General features: G+C 37.3%; 4 protein-coding genes across 8 annotated transcripts; 1 reads left to right on the top strand and 3 right to left on the bottom strand.

The window, feature by feature from the left end:
• Window positions 1-414: 414 nt before the first annotated feature.
• LOC111379683 (putative disease resistance protein RGA1) lies at window positions 415-4,825 on the bottom strand. 5 transcript variants are annotated; one of them, XM_023003108.1, is made up of 4 exons: window positions 2,263-4,825; window positions 2,118-2,153; window positions 1,673-1,891; window positions 415-1,014 (listed from the first exon to the last, which is right to left on the bottom strand). In XM_023003108.1, exon 1 carries the CDS (start codon window positions 4,791-4,793, stop codon window positions 2,313-2,315), a length of 2,481 nt encoding a protein of 826 aa, XP_022858876.1. In that variant the 5' UTR covers window positions 4,794-4,825; the 3' UTR covers window positions 415-1,014; window positions 1,673-1,891; window positions 2,118-2,153; window positions 2,263-2,312. The 5 variants fall into 5 exon arrangements, with proteins under 5 accessions (XP_022858876.1, XP_022858873.1, XP_022858875.1 ...); XM_023003105.1 differs by having other exon boundaries at window positions 2,118-4,825; XM_023003107.1 differs by lacking the exon at window positions 2,118-2,153 and having other exon boundaries at window positions 416-1,014.
• A 1,641-nt stretch (window positions 4,826-6,466) lies between these two features.
• LOC111379687 lies at window positions 6,467-7,369 on the top strand. Its single transcript, XM_023003113.1, has 3 exons — window positions 6,467-6,577; window positions 6,650-6,784; window positions 6,830-7,369. Exons 1-3 carry the CDS (start codon window positions 6,467-6,469, stop codon window positions 7,367-7,369), a joined length of 786 nt encoding a protein of 261 aa, XP_022858881.1.
• An 8,023-nt stretch (window positions 7,370-15,392) lies between these two features.
• LOC111379686 (protein FAR-RED IMPAIRED RESPONSE 1-like) lies at window positions 15,393-16,424 on the bottom strand. Its single transcript, XM_023003111.1, has one exon. The coding sequence runs from the start codon at window positions 16,422-16,424 to the stop codon at window positions 15,393-15,395; it is 1,032 nt and encodes a 343-aa protein (XP_022858879.1).
• LOC111379685 (protein FAR1-RELATED SEQUENCE 5-like) lies at window positions 16,425-17,764 on the bottom strand. Its single transcript, XM_023003110.1, has 3 exons — window positions 17,673-17,764; window positions 16,712-17,593; window positions 16,425-16,609 (listed from the first exon to the last, which is right to left on the bottom strand). Exons 2-3 carry the CDS (start codon window positions 17,583-17,585, stop codon window positions 16,425-16,427), a joined length of 1,059 nt encoding a protein of 352 aa, XP_022858878.1. The 5' UTR covers window positions 17,586-17,593; window positions 17,673-17,764.
• Window positions 17,765-23,310: the final 5,546 nt, after the last annotated feature.

Raw genomic sequence — 23,310 nt, 5'->3', positions numbered from 1 at the left:
ACAATATTTTTTAAGAAGATTCAAATGTCCAAGGCATAAGGGGCATGATGACTTGACGTCATCCCAACCTTCCTCTGACTTATCACCCGATGGTTTGTTCAAGGTTCCAACCAACAAATCTAATAAGCAGGATCAAGAAGTTGTCGGAAATTTTCTCTAAAAATTTAGTTCAACGGAAAAGTAGAATCTCTTCATTACATGAAATATCTTCAAATTTTAGTTTCATTTTCGAAACTAAAAAAGAAACTATCGATTTTTCCACAATGCATTTTCTGTTATGATTTTGGTGATTTTAAGAAAAAACGTGAAGAGGGATTGGATTGATGATAAAATATAATACTAGGTCGCAAACAGTGATTTGATTGATGATAAAGAAAGAGAATTCTTGATTTGTAGTTACGTGCTCTAATCCTCTGAGCTAGAGGCCCCCACCCTGTCTCCATTGGATTTGTTCTCGGGAGTACCCTTTCGACAATGCCGAGTGGAAGGCCCGTCGCTCAACGGATAAAAGTTATTCTAAGGAAAATAGGTTGATCTTCCTCGAGAGCTCACATCAACGAGAACGCTTGGCACCTCGATGCCGGCTTTTCGCCACCTAGGGCTGTAGTATTGACAATCCTACAAGGATGAAATTTCAGTGATTGCCTTTTACTAATCTCATCTTTTACGAAATCGATTCCCTTTGACTATACAAGAATATGTGGAGTTGAGCATGTCTGGATTGAATCTATTATATACATGATCTATACATTTTCATGCACGTATGTATGTGACTGAAGAAAACTTTAAATTTGTGTCTAATGAAGTGAATGAATTTGGAGGGATCATTCCACCCTACCATCCTCATGGCTCGATTCAACTTCATCTCAAGAAAATTTCCTTACTTTTAGCCTCATCATTTACTCCAGCTTTCGATCGATTAGCGTAATCTACGAGCTCTTTCTTTACTTTGACCCCAAGTGGGCACAACGGCAAGACTTCGATGCAGGGTTCAACACGGTCCTCAAATCTGGTCTGTGTTTAAAGTTGTGAAGTTAAATAGATGTAGAGAGTAGCAAAAAAAAGATAAAGTAAACAAAATGTACAAGTTAAAAAACAATGATCCATCGCACTTTTATACTTTTTTGTCCCGCAAAGATAGGATAGGCTTGATTCCATTTTCATACAAATTTAAAAAAATATATAAAGTTAATATAGTTGAAAATATAAGTCCCGTTTGGTAGCAATTTTTCATTCAACAAAATAAATTTTTTTACCGTTGTTTCACTATTCCAACCATCAATTTTGATTTCTTCACTCACAGGTGAGATCCATTTTTCTTTCTAACGGTCAAAAAATAATTCTCATAATCACTACCGAACAGACCCTAAATCTTTCTTTCATTTTCCTAATATACCCCTACATTAAATAATGATCTAAATATGAGTATTTCAAATTTGTTGATTACATTGAATAGGGACTTATGAGAAAACCCAAAAAATAAAAAATAAAAAAATCAATAATAATCTCAACGAGGAAAGTGGTTAATAATTTGGGACCGATAAAAAAAAAGGAAAGCAAGCTTATCTTTATAGCAATTCATATGATTCATGTGGAAGCATTTTGTTCAAAAAATAAAGCACAATTCACAGTATCTATATCATGTTTATTCTGGGCTCTTATTAAATGTTACCTTCTTATTCAATAGCTGCCGCAGTATACTGTTAAAAAGATGAGATTTAGATGAATATGAATTTGATGAGCCGGAACCATAAGGGTTGTCCACAAACTCCTAAGAAGCACTTTATGTGGGGTACCATCTTCATTTTTCCGTGGTTCAAAAACTATAAAAATCCACCGAATATGGATGTTTCAAAGTCGAATTTCATTCCATCCGTAAATCTCAGCCACACTGAAATAAAAGAAATGGCAAAGAGGGATAGGATCATCTTAAATTGGTATATTTTTATCTTTAAACTTGATCTTGATAGTTTAACATGTAATTGGAACATAAGGGAAGAATTCTCTTTCTATATATGATGAAGAACATCAACGAATAAAAGAAAAAGAAAAATACATAAAAATTTGAAAACTGTCATTATTTATTTATCGTGCACTTATCAGAAACTTCTGCTGACCTCAAAAGTGATCCTATGGCAATCTTGTCCAGTGGTCTACATAATTTCAAATGATGAATCTAATTAAGTAAATACAATCAATGCAAAGTGTGCTATTTCTGAAAGAACTAAAAGAAACGAGAATGAAAAAGGTTTGTTCTTTTACCTGTACTCTTGAAAGATTGAAGTTGTGGAACTAAAAATGCGACGATTCAGCTATTTCCAGCCAGCCACTTTTGGACAACCGCTAATATGCACTTTGGCGTTCAGATTTTGAAACCCCTCAGGAAGTAAGGATAAATTGGGACAATCCTCGACATAAAGCCTCTGAAGCGAACTGAAATCTGAAAACCACTCGGCCAATGTTGTCAAACTTGCACAATTAGCTATTCGGACGAATCTGAGAGTTTTTGCAGCTGTCTCTTTAAGCCCCACTGGCACACTTACCATCTTAGGAAGTCCCATTAAAAGCAGTGACTGAAGACTCTTGAGGCCTTCCAATCCTTCTCCATCAGCAAAATCCAGCTCGTCACAGTTCCAAATCCACAATTTCTCGAGTGCAGTCAGACACTTAATACTTGTTGGAAGAGAAGCTAGTCTTTGGCATTCATAAACGCGTAATACTCGAAGAGAAGTGAAATGTTGAAATCCTTCTGATGGTAGCTTTACAAAGTCACAATTGTAGAGCAACAAAAAGTGGAGAGAATCGTAGCTTTTGGGACCTTTTCTTCTCAAAGACATCTCCTGGGAAGTCAAATATAGAGTTCTGAGGCTAACTAAATTCCCAATATTTCTAGGAAGCTTTTGAAGTTCCTCACAGTTTATGAGATTCAGTGTCTGTAAATTCACGAGTTTGCAAATAGACTTTGGAAGGAACTTGATCTTCCTGCTGTTACTCAAATCAAGATACCGTAATTTTCTCAAGCTGCCAATGGAACTCGGTAACTCCTCAAGCTCTAACGAGTTAAGTACTAAGACTCGAAGGCGCCTGAACTTCAATGTGATCATCTCTATGAAATCCTGATTTACGGGTCCAACTTTGTAAGAATAACGGAAGGTCCTCAATTTTCTCATTTTGGACAAGGGCTCGGGGAATTCTTTTCTAGACAGATCTTCTGCGTGAAAATAGAGATGGCGAACACTATCAGAAATATTGTTGGCATCAGATTTCACATTTAAGCATTCATATCCAGCCACAGATTGTGCAAGGTCGTGCACGAGATTATGAATCTTACAGGCCAATATTTCTCCATCAAAAGCTTCTACTACATCTTGAAAGCAGAATCTTGATAACAACTCATTAAAGTACCGGTTTCCAATGTTCTCAAGTTGTTTATTTCCATTTGGTGAATGAATGAAACCCTGTGCAATCCAGAGGTTGATGAATACCTCCCTTGGAATTTCAATACCCTTGGGAAACATGGAGCAATATGCAAAACATTGCCTTAAATTGGATGCCATTTGTTCATAACTTAGCCTCAATATAGGAAGTATGTCAGTTTGCTTTTGATCAATTTCCCATACATCATTATCCCTTATATGCAGCCATTCTTGTTCATCTGTTTTCATATACAACAAGCTTCCCAATGTCTTGACAGCCAAAGGAACTCCGCCACACTTCTTCACAATTTCCTTCGCGATTTCTACTAGATTAGGGAGCCAATCGTCTTGTCTACTGAAGGCGCATTTCAAGAATAAAGATAAGCAGTCATCATCTGAGAGACCTCTCAAAATATAAGGGGATGTGGTACTGTAAATCGTAGCAACAGTCTTAATTCTCGTGGTGACGATGATTTTACTTCCGGAGCTGCAATTCATCAACAATTCTTTCAAATCCATCCACTTATTACGATCTTCATTCCACACATCGTCCAGGACAAGTAAATATCTTTTAGCATTCAAAATTTCACACAAACATTTCTGCATCTCGTCCACATCCAGATGGCTAAAAGTTTCCCCAGTGGCAGATCTTAAAATTTTGTCAATTACCTTTCTTGTACTAAAATCTTCATTAACAGAAATCCACATTTTCAGATCAAAATCTTGAACTACCCGATCATCGTTGTAGACCAATTTAACTAATGTCGTCTTACCAAGACCTCCTAGTCCGACAATAGGAATAACCGAAACATGTTCTTCATCATTAGTACTCAAAAGAAGTCGTACGATGAATTCTTTATCAGAATCTCTACCAATGATGTCTGAGGCTGTTACAAAAGAGTGAGTTTGATCTCTCTCTCTATTCTCTACCGGAGTAATATATGCCTGTTCTGTAAGGTGAAAATTTTTCCTGTCGGCCGCGATTTCGTCTAGTTTCTTCCTGATCTGGCTTACCCTATGACCAATTTTGAATCTATAGGCCAAAGGATTTGAGCATGAAAAAAATCTACTAACCTTTTCAAGAACTGGAATTCTATCCTGGGTTTTCTGCAGTGAAATTCCAGTTGAAAGATCATCCAACAAATCATCGGCATCATAGACGGCATCCCTAAGCTTTTCTAGCCAGTCTCTTAGTTCATGATTCTTGGTTTGCTGCTCATTTGCATCCAAAAGTACAGCCTTGATTGTAGACAAAGTGTTGTGAAGTTTCTTCACTTCTGATTTGATGCTACAAGCTAAAGTGATTTCTCCTAGAGCAAGTGAAGAAACTTTTGATAGAACTTCCTCTGTGATGATGAACAAGAATGTTTCGGCCATTTTTGCTTTTTGCTGAGAGAGAAGAAATTGTTGGCGACTAGTCGAAGTTATCTTCAAGGAAAAAGGTAAATTGCAGAAATAGTCTCCAACCTGTACCCTATTTTGCAAGTTTAGCTACAATTTTTTATTTCTTGGCATTAAGCTCCTCAAAATTTCAATAATAGGCGGAAATGGTCCTCACTAGCCAATCCACAATCCCAGAGTAGCCACCGGTTCCCCCAACACCAACTTCTATAACCCTTCTCCCAAACGCTTCTTGACTCTCTGTCGTACTCAAACCCTTTGCCACTAATGCCGTGACTCTTAATTTACCCCGAGAGGCTCCTCATGCAATCTGGTGGCTTTCGGTCGACTATCCTACTCAATCCACAGCATATGCTCCAGTGTCCTATACCAGTCCACTACCATTGTTCTCTTTCATCCCACTTCCAAATATCTATTGCGTAACCTTGTCTACCAGCCCCCTATTGATATTGAAGTCAGCCATGCCACCAACAACCACTAGGGCATCATCATGAGGGCAAGCCACGCCCACCAAGTCCTCTTCACAAAAGGCGTTGCTTGGTTGAATCTTATCTTCTAAATCATACTCCATTCGAATGAGCATAAATTTTCTGGTAGAATCAGAATCTTGTCTGTCGCCATTTTCCTTACTATTATATGTATCCCTCTCATCCAAGTTCAGAGATTCTCATCTACTTTTTCTTTCTTAGTGATTATTTTTACATACTTTGCCAGAAATCCTCTTCTGAACAAGCATTAAATCTTCTCCAGTCCTCCTTAATGGGAAGCAACTCCTAGTGTCATGTCCATAATCTATGGAAGTGGCCATATTTCTTCTTGTCTCTGTTCTTGGTAGAGGCAATCATGGGTTTCGACCATTCAAGTTCCCTTATGCCCATGATTTTCATCAACACTCAAGTACGTCGAGTGTTTAGAGGAGTGAAAGTTCTGGTATCTTCTTGTTTTTGCCTAGTCTATTGATTGCTATCATGGGACATGCTTGTATGCTCAACTTTCTATTTATCACTATTAGTCAATTTTCGCTCTTTATGTGACTTTCAATTGTGAATCTCTGACTCCCTTCTCTCACGAAGGCTTTTAGTGACCATGTCTGCCATTTTTCATCCACACAATTATCTTATTTTTTACTTTTACCGATAAAAAATAATTATCTTTTTTTTTTTTTTTTTTTTTTTTTTTTTTAAAAAAGGGAAAAGGGGGGGGAGAGCTCATCAAACATTTTGATACATTGGGAAGACAAAGTTACTATCCAGTCTCCAACCTTTCTCCTCTACGTTGGTGGGAAGGATCGGCCCATTACAACATTAGTCATTGTGGACTATGTCATCAAGTCCACAAAGGTCTACAGGTGATCACTGGATCTGTAACTCCGTCATATGCCTATCATTGATTATTTAAAACCCTTTATTAGATATCAGTATTCCAGCTGACATTCTGTTAAATCAGTTATTTATATAGACGGGCAAGCATATTGTAAAGACGACTTTTTCATTCTTCATTGAATAAAATTATCCCCGCCATTTTTCGCTCTTGAATCAATATGGTATCAGAGCATATGTGGAATCCCTAATTCATCTTTTTCGACCTCTCCAAAAATTGAATTAGATCTTAATTCTTCCAATTCGCCTGATCATTGATACAGCATCCCCATGGCGATTGATATTCTGACGCCGTCGAAGAGTTCAACAAATTCAGGAAGCAACTCAATCATTGAAGATGGATCGAGTCCTTATCATTTGGACAGTCTAGGTCTTATCCTGGTTTCTTAGCTGCTCACTGGTGACAACTATGCCTCGTGGAGCAGAAGTATGATGATAGCTTTATCTGTGTAGAACAAGTTAGGTTTTATCCATGGATCTATTCCGAAACCAGAAGGTAATGACAGTCTCGTTAACTCCTGGATTCGCAATAATAATATAGTTATATCCTGGATCCTTAATTCTGTGTCTAAGAAAATATCAGCGAGTGTTATATATGCTGTGTCTGCTTATGAAATCTAAAAAGATCTGAAGGAGAGATTTCAACAGAAGAATGGGCTACGCATCTTTCAGTTGAGGCATGAATTGATGAATCATAATCAAGATCAACTAGGAGCTTATCTCACTAAATTGAAGACAATTTGGGAGGAATTAAGTAGTTACAGACCAACTTGCTCATGTGGAAAGTGTACATGTGGAGGTACTAAGGCTTTGGTAGAACATTATCAAACTGAGTATGTGATGTCATTTTTGATGGAGCTTCATGATTCATTTGCTCAAGCACGCAGTCAGATACTGTTTATGGATCCAATACCACCCATCAATAAAGTATTTGCTCTTGTCTCTGAAGAAGAGCATCAAAGGACCATGAATAATGTGACACGAACATCTGCTGGAAATAACCAAATGGCTTTTTTCATAAAAAATGAGAGTAATCGATCTAATGATAGCCAGAGATTTGGCAAATCTCAGAAAAAGGATTGTCCAATATACACATATTGTGGGCTTACTAGTCACACTATAGACAAATGCTATAAACTTCATGGTTATCCACCTGGATACAAAACAAGATAGACTAATAGAGGGCAAATGTCTCAAGTCCAGCTGTTGCAGCAGCAAGCATGTCAAATCTCAGAATCATCCTCTGATCATCAAGGTAGTATTGATGGTTTGTCCAAACCTTAAATCCAAATCAGTACCGGCACTTGTTGACCATGTTGAACTCCTATCTGACATCAGCCAAAGCCAACACGGGAACTGGTGTGAACTTGGCACACACATTAGGTACCTGCTTCTCCATTTCTAATCATCCTGTTCTTCATTCTCCTAAATATTGGATAGTTGACTCCGGTGCTACAAATCATGTGTACTTTGATCAGTCCCTATTTTGTACCATATTTCCCATTTCAAATTCATTTGTCAATCTTCCCAACAGCACTCGCATATAGGTTAAATTCTCTGGTTCAGTTCAGCTCAGTCCATCTTTAATACTATATAATGTCCTTTATGTTCCACAATTCCAATTCAGCTTGCTATCTGTAAGCTCATTAACAAAGAATTCATCCCTCCACATCAAATTTCTTATGGACTGTTGTGTTATCCAGGAAGTGTCAACTCTGAAGATGATTGGCAAGGGTAACAAAGTAGCCGATTTCTGTGTGATTGACACTGCCTGTATTTCCAATCCTTGTAATTCGGTTCTAGCTAATGCTGTTTGTATTTCCTCCGTTTCAATATCAAATAAAGTGTCATCTCAGATTTGGCACAATAGACTAGGACATTTGTCATTTAAACGCTTAGAAATGTTGAAAGATAGATTGTCATTCAATTGTAATGATCACAAAAACATTCATTGTTCCATTTGCCCGTTGGCTAAACAAAGACGGCTTTCATTTGTTTCTAACAATAATCTCTCTAAGATCTCTTTGATTTGGTTCATTGTGACACATAGGGCCCTTATCATATACCAACATATGTTGGTTATCGATTTTTTCTAATGTTGGTAGATGATTGTATCAGATTCACATGGGTATTCTTCATGAAACAGAAATCAGATGTTACATTCATAATTCCCAAGTTTTTCTCCCCCATTGAAACACAATTTGGCAAAGTCATTAAGATATTTCGATCCAATAACACACCTGAACTACAATTCATAGAATTACTCAATTCTAAAGGGGTATTACATCAGTTTTCATGTGTTGAGCCCACTGAAAAAAAAAACAGTGGTGGAAATGAAGCATCAACACCTCCTTAATGTAGCTTGGGCTCTGTTCTTCCAGTTACATGTTCCAATAAAATTCTAGAATGTGTTCTTACTTTCACCTACTTAATCAATCGAACTCCTTCATCCTTGTTACATCATGAGTCCCCTTTCCAGCTCCTTTATTGTACCCCAGTTGATTACAATCGTGTCAAGGTCTTTGGGTGCCTATGCTATGCATCCACCTTACCTCCCAGTCAAAGAAAATTCCACCCTTGTGCTGTGGCATGTATATTTGTTGGTTACATGCCAGGTATCAAAGGGTACAAACTTTATGATATATAATCCAAATTTTTCTTTGTATCTCGTGATGTAGTCTTCCATGAGACATTGTTCCCCTTTCAGTCTATTTTTCATTCCAATGGTGTCGTTGATCCTTTTCTAGACTTGGTATTGCTTATACCAGCATCTGACCTTCCCACATCTAGTGTGGGTGATTCTAATCCTACTACACATCCTGACAATGTCCCTACTGTACCTACTCCTGTCACAGTACATAATCCAGCTGTTAGAAGGACTTTAAGGAACATCAAAGCTCCCTCGTATCTAAGAGATTATCACTGTAACTTGCTTCACAGCATTTCCCAGCCCGTGTCTAATACTTCATATCCTTCGAACAATTATATCTCCTATACATTCTTTTCCTCATCTCATTGCGCCTATCTTTGCTATATATCTTCCAATATTGAACCCTAATTCTATCATCAAGCTATCAACTATCCACATTGAAGAGAAGCTATGGCTAATGAGTTCGATGCTATGGAGTCCAATAACACTTGGTTTGTTCAACCCCTCCCAAAGGGCAAACATTCAATTGGGTGCAAGTGGATTTATAAAATAAAATACAAGTCAGATGGTAGCATTGAACGTTACAAAGCTCGGTTAGTGGTAAAGGGATATACACAACAAGAGGACTTGGACTTTATAGAAAATTTTTCACCAGTTGCAAAGTTAGTTACAGTTAAAATGTTGCTTAGCATCACTTCCATTAAAGGTTGGCATCTCTTTCAACTGGATGTCAACAATGCTTTTTTAAATGGAGACTAATTTGAGGAGGTTTTCATAGACCTTCCCTTAAGATACAATACCCACAGGAAAGTTGATCATGAGGAGGAGAAACTTATTTGCTATTTGCATAGGTCAATATACTGCCTAAAACAAGCTTCACGACAATGGTTCACAAAGTATTCCTAGGCCCTTGTTCTTCATGGCTTTACATAATCCAAGTCAGATTACTCTCTATTTACTAAAGGTGAAGGGTTCTCTTTTGTGGCCTTGCTGGTGTACATTGATGATATCATCATCATAGGTTCTGATTTGTTTGGCATTGAGGAGTTAAAGAAGTTCTTTCATAGCCAATTCAAACTCAAAGATCTTGGTTCTCTAAAGTACTTCGTTTGGAAATTGCCCCAATGAGCCAAAAATTTGTTTCTATCACATCGTCATTACACTTTATAGCTGATCAAAGATACTGGTTTTCTTGCTTGCAAACCAACTTCTTTACCTATGGATCCTAAGGCTAAACTCACTTCTTTCGATGGAGACCTCCTTTCTGATGCTTCTTCCTACAGACGATTGGTTGGACGTTTACAGTACCTCACTATATCTCGGCCAGACACCACATTTGCTGTCCACAAACTAAGCTAGTTTGTATCTTCCCCTAGGCATCCTCACCTGGACATAGCACATCACCTTCTGAAATATTTGAAAGCTTTCCTTGGACAAGGCTTGTTGTTCTCTTCTTCTTTTGATTTTCAACTATGAGCATTTGAGGATGTCGATTGGGGCTCTCGTTTGGATTCTCGAAAGTCTGTGACAGGATTTTGGGTCTTTCTTGGTAACTCTATGATCTCTTAGAAAGCTAAGAAGCAGAAAACCATTTTACAATCCTCTATAGACGTTGAATATCGGGCCCTTGCCTCAATAGCTAGTGAACTAATTTGGCTCCATCAATTGTTGATTGATTTTCATATCCGACATTCTGGACCGACTGTTCTCTTTTGTAATAACCAGGCTACGATACACATTGCCACCAATCCTATCTTTCATGAACGGACGAAACACATTGAGATAAATTGCTATTTTGTTAGGAGCAAGATTACAGATGGCTTTATCAAGCTTATTCCAATTCGCACTCATCACTAACTTGCTGATGTGTTTACCAAAGCACTGTCTTCTGCATCTTTATTTGCTTTACTTTCCAAGATGGCAGTTCTTGATATTCATCGCCATCTAGAGGGGGACTATTAGATATCACTATTCCGATTGGTATTTTGTTAAATCAGTTATTTATATAGACGGGCAAGCATATTGTAAAGACGACTTTTTCATTCTTCATTGAATAAAAATTTTCCCCGCCATTTGTCTCTCTTGAATCAATACCCTTTAATACAATGAGTGCTATAATTACTTGTGTAAATGGATTCTCCTTGAGACCATATGCTCTTATCTTTCTTTCTTGACAAAGCATAATCAATTTTTTTTTTACCCTCATCTTCTCCATTTTTCGCTTTAAGACAATCATCAGACAGGGGACTTTTGGAGGTGGCATCCCCAAAATCCCCATTGAGGCTGAGGTACAACAGAAAGAGGCTAATGCTGGTGGCATGTCAGATATGGATCCCCTGGTCTACCACAACCTGCTGAACAAACTGGTTTGATAGCTTTTTATCCTACTAAATGTGGTCGCACAGAGGATTTCCCCATGGAGCCATTGGTGAGTTAGGTACTATTACTACGCAAGAGGACCATCATGACTTCCATTTGGGTCTCCAAAATGTTAAGTATGAGTCAGCCATGTCCATAGATTTCAACTCCATCATCTATTTTGCCAATCATGTCTTACTTATATTTTGTGTCCCGTTATAGATTTTATGTCCAATTTTCTACACATCGCGCTAATAAATTTACTCCAACATGACTCTTAAACTTCTTTAGTGAAACAATGCATGTGCCAACCACTTCTGCAATCTGGTCACCTAAAAAATAGGTTGGGGCTATCTCCCCGATTTGTTCTTTGGAATTGTAATAATTAGATGAGAAGAAAGAGTATTGTTATTCCAATCCTGCTACACTTACAGAAAGAGATTTCACAGGGTTTGAACAGAATGATGTGGCATTGGCATATCGTGTAGAATAAAGAAGAAAAGAAACAAATAAATAAAACACCAATTCTTGCCCAAAATAGACGCATTCATTCGTAATTCGAATCTCCCTTTTGTTGAAACCCTAAAAATCTCGCGAAGAAAAGGTCGACCGTGCTCCTTCTGGCGCCTCCGTCCACAACGCTGCTGTGATATACATACCCATCTCCGTCTACAATGCCTCATTCCACAACCCTGCTCTCCGATTGTAACTCCCCGAAATCTGAATCGGTCGAAGCCGTTGCTTAGGTCAAAACCATCGCAGGCGAAATCCGACCATCATCTCCGCCCACAGACGCTACACTCATCTCCAGCTTAGTACGTCTCCGTCGTCCAAAATCGTCGTCCTCAGAACGACCTCCGAGCAACGAGACGCAGAAGGTGTGTTTGTGATTGCACTTGCACCTTTCTTCTGGCTACATATGGAATCATCTTATAATTACATGGAAATTATACAATTAGAACAATTGACATTGTTCTTCATCTTGAACTGATTATCAATGTTCTTTCTGAATTGGGAAAGTTTCTATAGTAATATAGAGTAAAATGCTTCTTACGAACTGCATTTCATACTGTGAAATGTGTTGCTCGAAAATCACTGGTTTTGCTGAAATATGTGTTCTGCAGTGTATGTTAAGCTTGCAGTGTATCGATTTATATAGTCGTCTGCATATTAGTTTGTATAGTAATGACACTAAAGTTGAATTTTTGATTTGTCGAGCAGGATGGGAGGACGAAATGTTGGCGTTTGTCACGGTTGTAGAAGCATGAAGCACTCCTTTATTGATTGCCCAGTAAAACAACGATGTCCACGGTGCGCACTGGGATTGCAGATGTGTTTTGAGGTTGAAAGGGAGACTAGTAATAAAGGGTGATTATTCAGAACCTGTAGTAGTAAGTGTGGATATTTTGATTGGGTTGTCAACGAAGAAGCAAGCGGAGAATCGAGTACTATTACTGAGGCATTTTATCCTGCGGCCATCGAAGAAGTCAATGACTTGCCAAGCATGTTCGACAGTCTGGCTTGAATAGCTAAAAAATGAGACATTGAGATATCATTGAACGTGACATTTCGCAAGGGAAAGCGAAGCGAGAACGTGAGTGGCAAAGGAGAAGCCCACGATTGATGTTTATAGTTGGTTTTCGAAATTTCTGATACAATGGTTTGTTTCCTGTTGGATAAGTGTTGTCGAATATGATCCTTTAATGACATGGTGAAAATATGTTTTGTAGAGATAACTCATACTTTGGCTATATGGTATTGGCATTATGATGTTTTGTAGTTCAAATGTTAGTAATATATGGAATCTATGGTGTAGCAGTAGGATTTTCTTCTTTGTGGAAATTATGACTTGTAGGTTGTCTTGGTTGGTGAATGCAATCCTTGTTTATTAATGTTATGGTTTATCAATCTTGAGTTTCAGCATATCACATGACTGAACCACGTCCAGATGGTAAGCATCCGATCCCAGAAGTTTCAGCATATCGTCCAAGCGTTGTGCTTGGCATTTACTACCTCATTTAGCTATATTGTCAATGAAATGGGTAGCAAACTTATTATTTTTTTATCAATCATGCACTCGTTAAGTCTAGTGTCATGGGTCATGGACACTCTGATGGTAAAGTCATTAACATGGAATTAAATTGGCTTATAACGTGTAACCTGGAAACACTTGTATTTATACCCACGGAAGTGTCAGTTAGTGATCCTTATATGAATTGCATTAACTGAGATGTGTATAGGTTGATCATTATCCCTAAGCTAATATCAATTTATATTTTAGCTAGTTTAGAGTTTTATTCATTCACATTCACAATCAGAGGAGACTTCTCATTGTTATGTGAGAGGGACTTTATTTGTGGTAAGATTCTAGTTAAGATTCTGGTTAATTTGCCTTCATTCACATTCACAATCAGAGGAAACTCAAGATTGGATGTCTTTGATTCCAATTAAAACTTTGTGCAAACATGAAAACATTAACTTGTATTGAAGAACTCGACATTCTTGAACAATAACAACTTACATTATCAGGGCTCCTATCTAACTTGGACAGCTTTTCAATTCCGAAAGGAATGATTTAGAGATTGAAAACTATGAGACAAATCTGTCATAAAATGAACCCTGCTGTAGCATGCCTCAAAACAAGTTGAAAACCCAAAATAAAATGTTTACATGTCACAATACATGTCACAGAACATGTTTACATGTTTGGGGACGTAGTACAGTCGAAAGCCAAAAACCCAAAATAACATAGTACAATCAAAAGCCAAAAACCCAAAATAAAATGTACTCTCGATCTTCATGCATTGCAGAATGTCAATCCATTCATGAAAGAATTCCTATGATTTTGAGCTGCTTCCAGATTTTGCTGTAGCCTGAGAATACAGAATCCTTGGTGAGTAGTTGCCCAATTTGAGAATAGTGAAGGAGATGACAGTTTCAACTATTAACTACAATGCAGCTAATCAATGTCAAATATGAAAGGATGGATCAGCTATATGAATTTAGATGGCAAGAAAATAGAATTTTTTTATTAACCCATCAGCAAGACAAATTAGCTTTTTTGGGATAAAGATCAATATGCCATGAAAGTAGAGAAGGTTTTGAACTCAAACGAACCCACCAAGAAAAAAAAAATAAAGAAGAAAAAGGGAAGAACCCATATACTAGTTCTACTATAGAATGGATGCCTTTTATGAAATAAATACTACAATAGATGGAACAATAGATACAATTTATGTAATAGTACATAGGCATTGGCTCCAAAAGGTAACAAGCTCGTTACTAGAAATCGGTAAAATAGCAAGCAGTCACTCATACAGAATCAGCAAAAGACACTTTACGCAGCCACAACTCTTACAACGCAAAAGAAGAAAATAGAAATATTTCCCGCTTGATTGCCCTGTCTTCTAAGTTTTACTTAGCATCAATCATAATTAGCTAACCAGGGGAAGAATAGCAGATCACAATTAAAGTAGCAAAATCAAGCACTTGACAACCAAACGAGTCAAATAGTCCAAAATCATGCCATTAAAGAATAGCAGAGAAAATAAATCTATTCTACTTCAATTAACGGGATCCCATTATGAACGAGATCACACCGCACGCCACTCAAAAACAGTAAAAATAAATGAAGAATAGCAGAGAAAAAAGGCATAAATCATGATAAACTTTAAGAGAAATGAAAAATTTCACCTGATCAGAATTTAACAAAACTTCACCCATTCCGATAAATGTAGCACGTTGCTGCGGAAAAGGTGGTGGAGCAAAGTACGGACCCGAGGATTGAACTTGAATTGATTTGTGGCATTAGTCGACGGGGGGGGGGGGGGGGGGGGGCTAAAAAAGAACTTGAATTGATTTGTGGCATTAGTCGACGAGGAGGGGGGGTCAAAGTAGACGAAGGTAATTGTTGGGTAAACATTTGGCTCATGGCATCTCCCTACATCAAATAAGAACGTAAATGCACAGTCATCAACTTAAAACTAGGGAAAATCCATAAACGTACCAACAATAGCTGGGAATATGAGAATGGTGTTGGTTGCAAACATTGAAGTTCTGGAGTGATATGTACAACCGGTGCAGCGACTTCCACGGGAAAATGAGTATCTTTCGGTCTCTTTCCTTTGCATGTAGTCGAAGCAACCTACATATAAATCGAACATTAAATGATTTTGTAATTGAGATCCTTTATGATCCTTTATGATTAAACGGTTTAGTACAACAACATACCTTCACTTTTTTCGAAGTCGACTCCAACGGGCCCTTTTTCCAAAGTTTTCGTGGTGCCCCCTTCCTTTTCGATAATTTGGGATCTAATATGCTCGTGCCGATGATATTTTGTGAATCAGTGCATTGGCTCGCTATGTGAGTAGTAGCTTGTGAAAGAACATTGCTCCCACAACTAGAATTCAAAGACCGTAACTCTGCAGCTTGACATTGTATCCAATCCATAATCGCACGCGATCGAACTTCGTCAGTGCAAGCAAGGCCTGCCACCTCTACAAATGCCTGACACATGTCATCGTATCTCATTTGTTCAGGAGTGCTAACCAGCCCAGTGTACTTCACACGAACCCTTGTATGCGCTCTAGTGACATCTCTTCGCCATCTCCGCACTATATACCTCTCTGGCATTTTTGTGACGTCATTACGATCGAAGACGGTGATCGCATGCCTGCATATAATTCCTCGAAACTCAAACATATGGCAACTACAAATAACTTTGCATGTGTCGTTCCGGTACAAGACATTGTATGTTTTCTTCTTCCTGCCTCCAGGGCAGTTCACAGACTCTCGAACCTCGTAGGTCGTCCCAAAACAACCTTCTGTGACTGAAGCGACGTCACAGTACATCTTTCCTGTGAACTTCTCCTGCACTTCCTTGAACTTCAAAATAGTGTAAGCAGACTGAAATTGCTTCTCCATTTCAAATGTTGTTGCACACGGCACCATTTGTGAGTATGACTTGAATTTCGCCTGAAACTCCTTCTCGACCTTATTCCTTAACGCCCTTTCATACTGTTCGACAAACTGTTTTAAAGAGGTCTTCGAGTGGACATATCCACCGAAGAACGAATTCATACTTTCACTTCGTTGTGTCGTCGACATCCCTGCCCAGAAAGTGGTTTTCAAGAAGCAAGGTACCCATTTACGCCTGTTCTCATATAGCCCCAACAACCAATCATTATTGTGTAAGTCAAACCTACAGATCATATTCATCTAGCCATTTTCAAATTCGTCCTCGCGTTGCGAATCGTATACTAGATCATGCATACAAGAAAATATTGAACTTTTATCATTGTGATAGCGAAACTTTTCAGGCAACTTCTTAATGATGTGCCATAAACACCATCTGTGTTTTGCATTTGGAAAGACAATCGCAATCGCATTTTGCATAGCCTTATCTTGATCAGTAATAACTCTATGGGGAGGTCGGCCATGCAAACACTCGAGCCATGTCCTAAATAGCTATACGAACGTGCCCGTATCCTTATTGGACAGCAAACCACAACTAAGCAGTGTTGATTGTCCGTGGTGATTTACTCCAACAAAAGGTGTGAAAGACATATTATACTTATTCATGAGATACGTGGTATCAAACGTGACAACATCTCCGAACTCTTTGTATGCTTGTCTAGACCTATTATCTGCCCAAAATACATTCTTTAGGCGTCCCTCGTCATCTAAATTCATACTGAAATAAAATCCTGAACACTGTGACTGCATCTTCGAAAAGTATGATTGCAAAGCTGCGGCATCTCCTTTTCCTAGTCTTAATATTCTCACCCGTTTAATATAGTTCCGACAATCCCTCTCAACATAAGTCATATTTTCGTATCCACCTGCTTCCACAACTGTGGAGTTGAAGCTTTTGTGAAGTGGAATTCCTGCCACATCATTCACCTCAAGCTTTCTTTTCACAATTGCACTTAGTTCTCTGTTGCATCGATAAAGTCTAGATTTCGAAGGGCTTGTTTTGTGATTGTGCTTAAGGTTCACAGTGTTGATTCTCCATTTTCCAAGGACATCTACAGATGCAGATATCCTCGTTTTACAATCTATTTGACTCGTTGGTTGTGGCTTCAAAACAGTGGTACTATTATTACTTCTTCGCCCTTCACTACCACACGTGAATGTCACATATCTGACTACTCCGTCGTCGTCCTTTTTTGAATTCCTTCTCCTCACAGGAAAGCCAACGGCGTAAGCATATCTCTTGTAGAAGTCAAACAACTCTGTCTCACTCGCGAATGTCATTCCAACCTCAGGCAATAGCTCTCCATCTCCTCCTAGCGATTCGTTGCCAACAATGTTGCTACTGTCCACAAATATCTCATTTTCCGACTGCACCATGGGAACATCATTCCTGTCTCTCATCATTTCGTGCGCTGCAATCAAAATATAAGGTGATAAATAACAATATTAAAGGCTTTCACATATTGAAAATATGAGGACCAGATACAGTACCTTAATTTCCTGGCAAAGATTGAAATTCCTCACTTTCATTTTTGAAATCTTTTTTCTGATGCGAGTATCCAATGTTATGATTTTGCATGAAGCCTACATAATAAGCAAAAGAATTCTGATTTTATAGAAAAACTGCATATAATTTGTACTTGTTTATAGTGGGAAAAACTAATGTATATATAACTAGTAGATGTAGTCGTGTTGTGAAAATTTTCATTTTCATTAGAGGAAATTATTTTGATAGCACTGTAGGTCTCACTTTCAAGAAGAAAATACATCTTCATATTTATTAATTGATTTTACTAGTAGCAACTATTGATTATAATTTGATCCTGCATAAAACTGCAAAAAATGCATGCTGCCACAACATATGTTACTCCATTAAGGTTAACATAATTCAAATCAATTACCAGTTAATGTGAGAACAAGGTCCAACAATTACCAGCAAAGCGAGATACGAATTTAACAAAACCTTAATGATGGCAATGTCCGCTTTAATCAACATACGTTTTATACATTTCTACCGAACACTAATTGGAAGGTTACACACAACAAATGCACACTATTACTAAAATGTACGCCGCTATTAACTTGTTGGAACAGAAGATTGGATATCACTGGATAGTATTATGGAAGAAATTGTTAAATCTTGCTCAATTTACTATGAGTATTCACGCTAGAAAGGAGGAAGCAACCTTGCATATTATTATGCTAGTCAAACTGCATCTAATTTTTCACTTTCTTGTTTGTAGGTAGAGAAGGTGTACGGGGGACAGGGGAGTAAGTGAAAACATGTCACCTTATATACTTCGGTAGGGCGTCGCAGTTGGAAGACTCTCCGAAATGGGATACTCCGGTAGGGCGTCGTGTCAGCTAACGCTGCAAGTGCTTCGGCCAAACAATGTGACATTGTTTCGGAGAGGGAAACAATCTGCTACAATGGGCGTCGGGTCGGCTCGCGACTGCAAGTGTTTTGGCCGAAAATGTGAGCTTCTTTTTGGAGAAATACAAATTGGGGTTGAGAATTCTCGAGCTGCAAGTGTTATGGCCGAAAATGCAACCTTTTATTTGAGGAAATACAAAGGAACATGGAGCAGGGAATTTGGTCTTGCAGATGTCTCCGGCTGGCTCGCAAGAAGTTGTTCCGTTTCTTTAGGGCTTGTATTTGGGGAACAATAATGCTCGATGTTGGCGAAAAATTTAGCACCACCAGATTTCCCCCCTTTTTCTACCATTTTTTTCCACGTCAGATGTTTTCAAAATTCTATAGGGCTTCTGTAATAAGGACTCTGGACACCTAGCATTATGGTTGTTATTCAGCCCCACTGAACCCCAATCTAGATGGCTGTACAATGGCAGATCCTACTTGGTGAAATTTTGTTTTAAAAATTAAATGCATTTATCATTTAACTTCCCAATACCAATAAAAACTATTCATTTCTCTTTCTTCATTTCACTGTAAATGTATTCGCCTCTTTCTCTCACTAACCCATTCTTTCATATTTCAGTTCATTTCTTTCACTACTCTACATCAATTGTAGCCATAGCCCCTCTCTAATAGACACAGCCAACGAGAATTCAAGCTCCTTTTCCTAATGACCACCAAACAAGCTGTCGAAACACTACCAAAAGAGGGTAACCATCTCATCGGTGGTGGAGGAAAAAAGAATATCATTGTTGGATTCAAAACTAGTTTTATTAAGGTGAAAATGGTTTGGAAAAGGGAACAAAGTCAGTAGTGACTGCTATGAAATTCATGAAAACTAGAGTGATAATGAATTTCAGTTTAATGTGGATTTTAATTATAATAATATTTTGTTAGTTTATGTTTTGGAAGCCAGCGAAATGGTTAAAATTGATGTGTAAACATCATATTATGAAAAGCAATTTATTATTCTATTGCAAAATGAAATATGGGGCTTTGGAGTTTTGTAATCTTTCTAGTTTCTACTATGAAAATTGTTAGATTTTTTTTTATTTTTTAATACATTATTTTTGGTTTTTGAAATATTTGTGTTTTTATATTGTCTTTGATTATAGTAATTTAAATCTGAATGAAAGTGTTACATAGGCTTAGTTGCATTTCAATTGAAACTTTGTACGTGGATGCTTTTGCCATTTCGTTTGGGCCTGGTTTTTTCTCAATCATTGAATTTTCACATTTGCATGTTTTTAGAGATTGTTTCACTGACATTTCTAGAGAAAAATGAAGAATATTTTGATTTGATTGATTACTGTTTATCTTTTCGTAGATTATAAAGCGATTGAGATGTTGATTGAAGAAGGCAATATGTTGGATATAAGCAATGAAGAATATGTGGATGAACAAGATGAAAATAAGAACTTAGTCGGTAAAGAAATTATTCAAGCACCTAAGGTTGGGAAAACTTTTGAATCATTGCACGACCTTTTTGGGTATTATAAACAATATGGGAAAAAAAGAAGGCATTGGAGTTAAAAGGAGAACAACACGATCATTTGGAGATTTGACATTTGTTTGCTTATCACGTTGTCGAGCTGGGAATTTAAGGTCTATAAAACAAAATTACCTCAATCCTAACCCATTGATGAAAGTAGGGTACAAAGCTAAGGTTAACACTTCTGTATTTAAGGATGGAAAGTGCAAGATAAATTCTACTATACTAGAGCATAATCATGGGCTGAGTCCATTGGAATCACAATTTTACTAATGTAATAGGGAAATTAGCATAGGTGCTAAGAGAAAACTTGAATTGAATGATCAAGCCAAGATTGAATTGGCGAAGAATTATAAGTCATCTGTAATGGAAGCTGGTGGTCAAGACAATGCCCGTTCCGCATGCGCTTCGCCATTTTGGAGAAAGATTGTAGAAATTTTATTGATAAGAAGAGAAAATTACGACTTGGTGTTGGAGATATTCTAGTGATCCACAATTATTTTGTTCGAATGAAAGAAAAGAATTCAATCTTCTTTCATATGATGGTTGTAGATGATAATTCTCAAATTAGAAATTTATTTTTGGCATATGCAAGGAGCAGGGCAGCTTACGAAGAATTCGGTGGTGTAGTTACACTTGACACAACCTACCTGACAAATAAATATGATGTGCCCTTTGCACCTTTTGTAGGCATAAATCACCATCGACACTCCATTTTATTTGGATGTGGGTTATTATCAAGTGAGGATACCGATACATTTATTTGGTTGTTTCGCACTTGGCAGTGTTTGGTTATGCACCGGGTGCTATAATTATAGATCAAGACAAAGCAATACAGAAAGCTATTGAGGTTGCTAACACTTGGCATCGTTGGTGTCTATAGCCTATAATGAAAAAGATACCAGAGAAATTAAGAGGCTACAAGTTGTACGAAAAAAATTAAAAGTGTCTTGCATAGCATTGTTTACGAATCATCGGGGAAAGTAGAATTTGAGGAAAAGTGCGAGCAATTCATTACTGAGTCCAACCTTTCTGAAAATGTGTAGTTAGTTCATTTGTATAAAGAGAGGCACCATTGGGTTCCTACATTTGTAAAGGACACATTTTGGGCTGGTATGTCAATCACGCAATGTAATCAGAGTATGAATGCATTCTTTGATGACTATGTAAGCTCAAAGACAACATTGAAATAATTTGTTGAACATGAGTATGATAATGCTTTAAGAAGCAATGTCAAGAAGGAAAACTGCGATGATTTTCAGTCTTTTACTAAATAGATTCCTTGTGTAACACATTTTCGAATAGAAAAGCAATTTCACAGTTTATGTACTAATTCGAAGTTCAAAGAATTTCAAAGACAGTTGACTGGAAAATTATAATGTGAAGTTTCTTGTGTTGACGAGAAAAATAGATTGTTTGATGTGGTTGAGGATATATTGGTTGGAGATAAATACAAAAAACTCCACTTTACTGTTTATTGCGATGAAGGGGGAAATGAAATCAAACGTGCTTGTCGATTATTTGAATTTAGAGGGATTTTATGCAAGCATACTTTATTAGTTCTTTTGAGATGTAATATTCAAAAAGTCCCTGAAATGTATATCTTAGCATGTTGGAGGAAGGACTTAAAAAGGTATTACACAAAGGTGAAAGTTACCTATGATGATTAGAAAGATGACGAAGAGGCTCAGTTATATCACAAGTTGCAAAAGAAACTACATGATGTTGCATGCTTGGCCGTCTCTTCTCTTGAGAGTTGCACTGTATTATTGAACTTGATGGATGAGTTTCAATTAAAATAAAATGAAATGAATCAGATCTGAGGAGCTCTTCGACAAGTACTAATGCCACTATAAGTAATATTGATTGTTGTGATAATATTGGTGACTTTCGAAAATCTCTTGGTAAAAGTGGACTTCATAGTCCCCTTCCTATTCAAAGATATGGGCAACCACCAAGAATAGAAGGGTCTCCAATGTAGAGAAGTTAGTTTCCAAGAAGAAAAAATGTGAAGAAAAAAAAAGAAGAAAAATATTTTAGATGTATCAAAAACTAAAAATAATGTATTAAAAAATTAAAAATCTGACAAATTTCATAGTAGAAAGATTACGAAACTCCAAAGCCCTAGATTTCATTTTGCAATAGAATAGTAAATTGGTTTTCGTAATCCATTGTTTACGCATCAATTTAACCCTTTCACTAGCTTCCAAAACATAAACTAACAAAATATTATTATAATTAAAATCCAATTTAGACTGAAATTCAATATCACTCTAGTTTTCATGAATTTCAAAGCAACCACTACTGACTTTTCTCCCTTTTCCAAACCATTTTCACCTTAATGGAGCTGGTTTTGAATCCAATAATGACATTCTTTCTTCCTCCACCTCAGACGAGATGGTTATCCCTCTTTTGGTAGTGTTTCAACAGCTTGTTTGGTGGTGATTAAGAAGAGGAGCTTGAATTTCCGATCGGCGGTGTATATTGGCGAGGGACGATGGTCAAAATTGATATGGAGTAGTGAAAGAGATAAATTAGAATATGAAAGAATAGGTTAATGAGAGAAAGAGGTAGGAAAACATTTACAGTGAAATGAAGAAAGAGAAATGGGTGGTTTTTAGTGGTAGTGGGAAGTTAAGTGATGAATGTATTTAATTTAATTTTTCTTTAAAATAAAATTCAGTCAAGTAGGATGTGTCACCATACTCCCACCTAAACTGGTGTTCAACTCCAATGGAGTTGAATAGTAATACTCGAGAAGAAATTGTATTACAAGTGTGAAAGATTCGTTAACTATACCTTATATTTATTGTGTTAAGACTTGCGATCCATCTTAATAAGATCAACCTTATTAAGAGGAGTGACCAAAGATCTATTTAAGTTGGACAATATTTCGGTATTTAATTGATGTGGAATTTATTCCTTTAACATGTCCCCGCAAGATGGTGGCTCTTTTTGAGCAGACCAATCTTGAAGTTTGTGCCCTTATTTTTGAGACTTAATCAGATCGAATAGTTCGTTGGAGTTTATTGGGCTCTGATACCATGTTCAGACTTGGGATCCATCTTAATAAAGTCAACCTTATTAAGAAGAGTGACCAAAAATCTATTTAAGTTGTTCAATATTTCGGTATTTAACCGATGTGAGATTTATTCCCTTAACATATTGGGATATATTTAAATGCAGTTAGTTTCATTTAGGCACCTTGCAGTTTCGACCAC

The sequence above is a fragment of the Olea europaea genome, unplaced genomic scaffold (genome assembly GCF_002742605.1).
Source record: "Olea europaea var. sylvestris unplaced genomic scaffold, O_europaea_v1 scaffold2020, whole genome shotgun sequence".
Classification (NCBI taxonomy): Eukaryota; Viridiplantae; Streptophyta; class Magnoliopsida; order Lamiales; family Oleaceae; genus Olea; species Olea europaea.
This window is presented reverse-complemented; position numbering and strand designations above follow the sequence as displayed.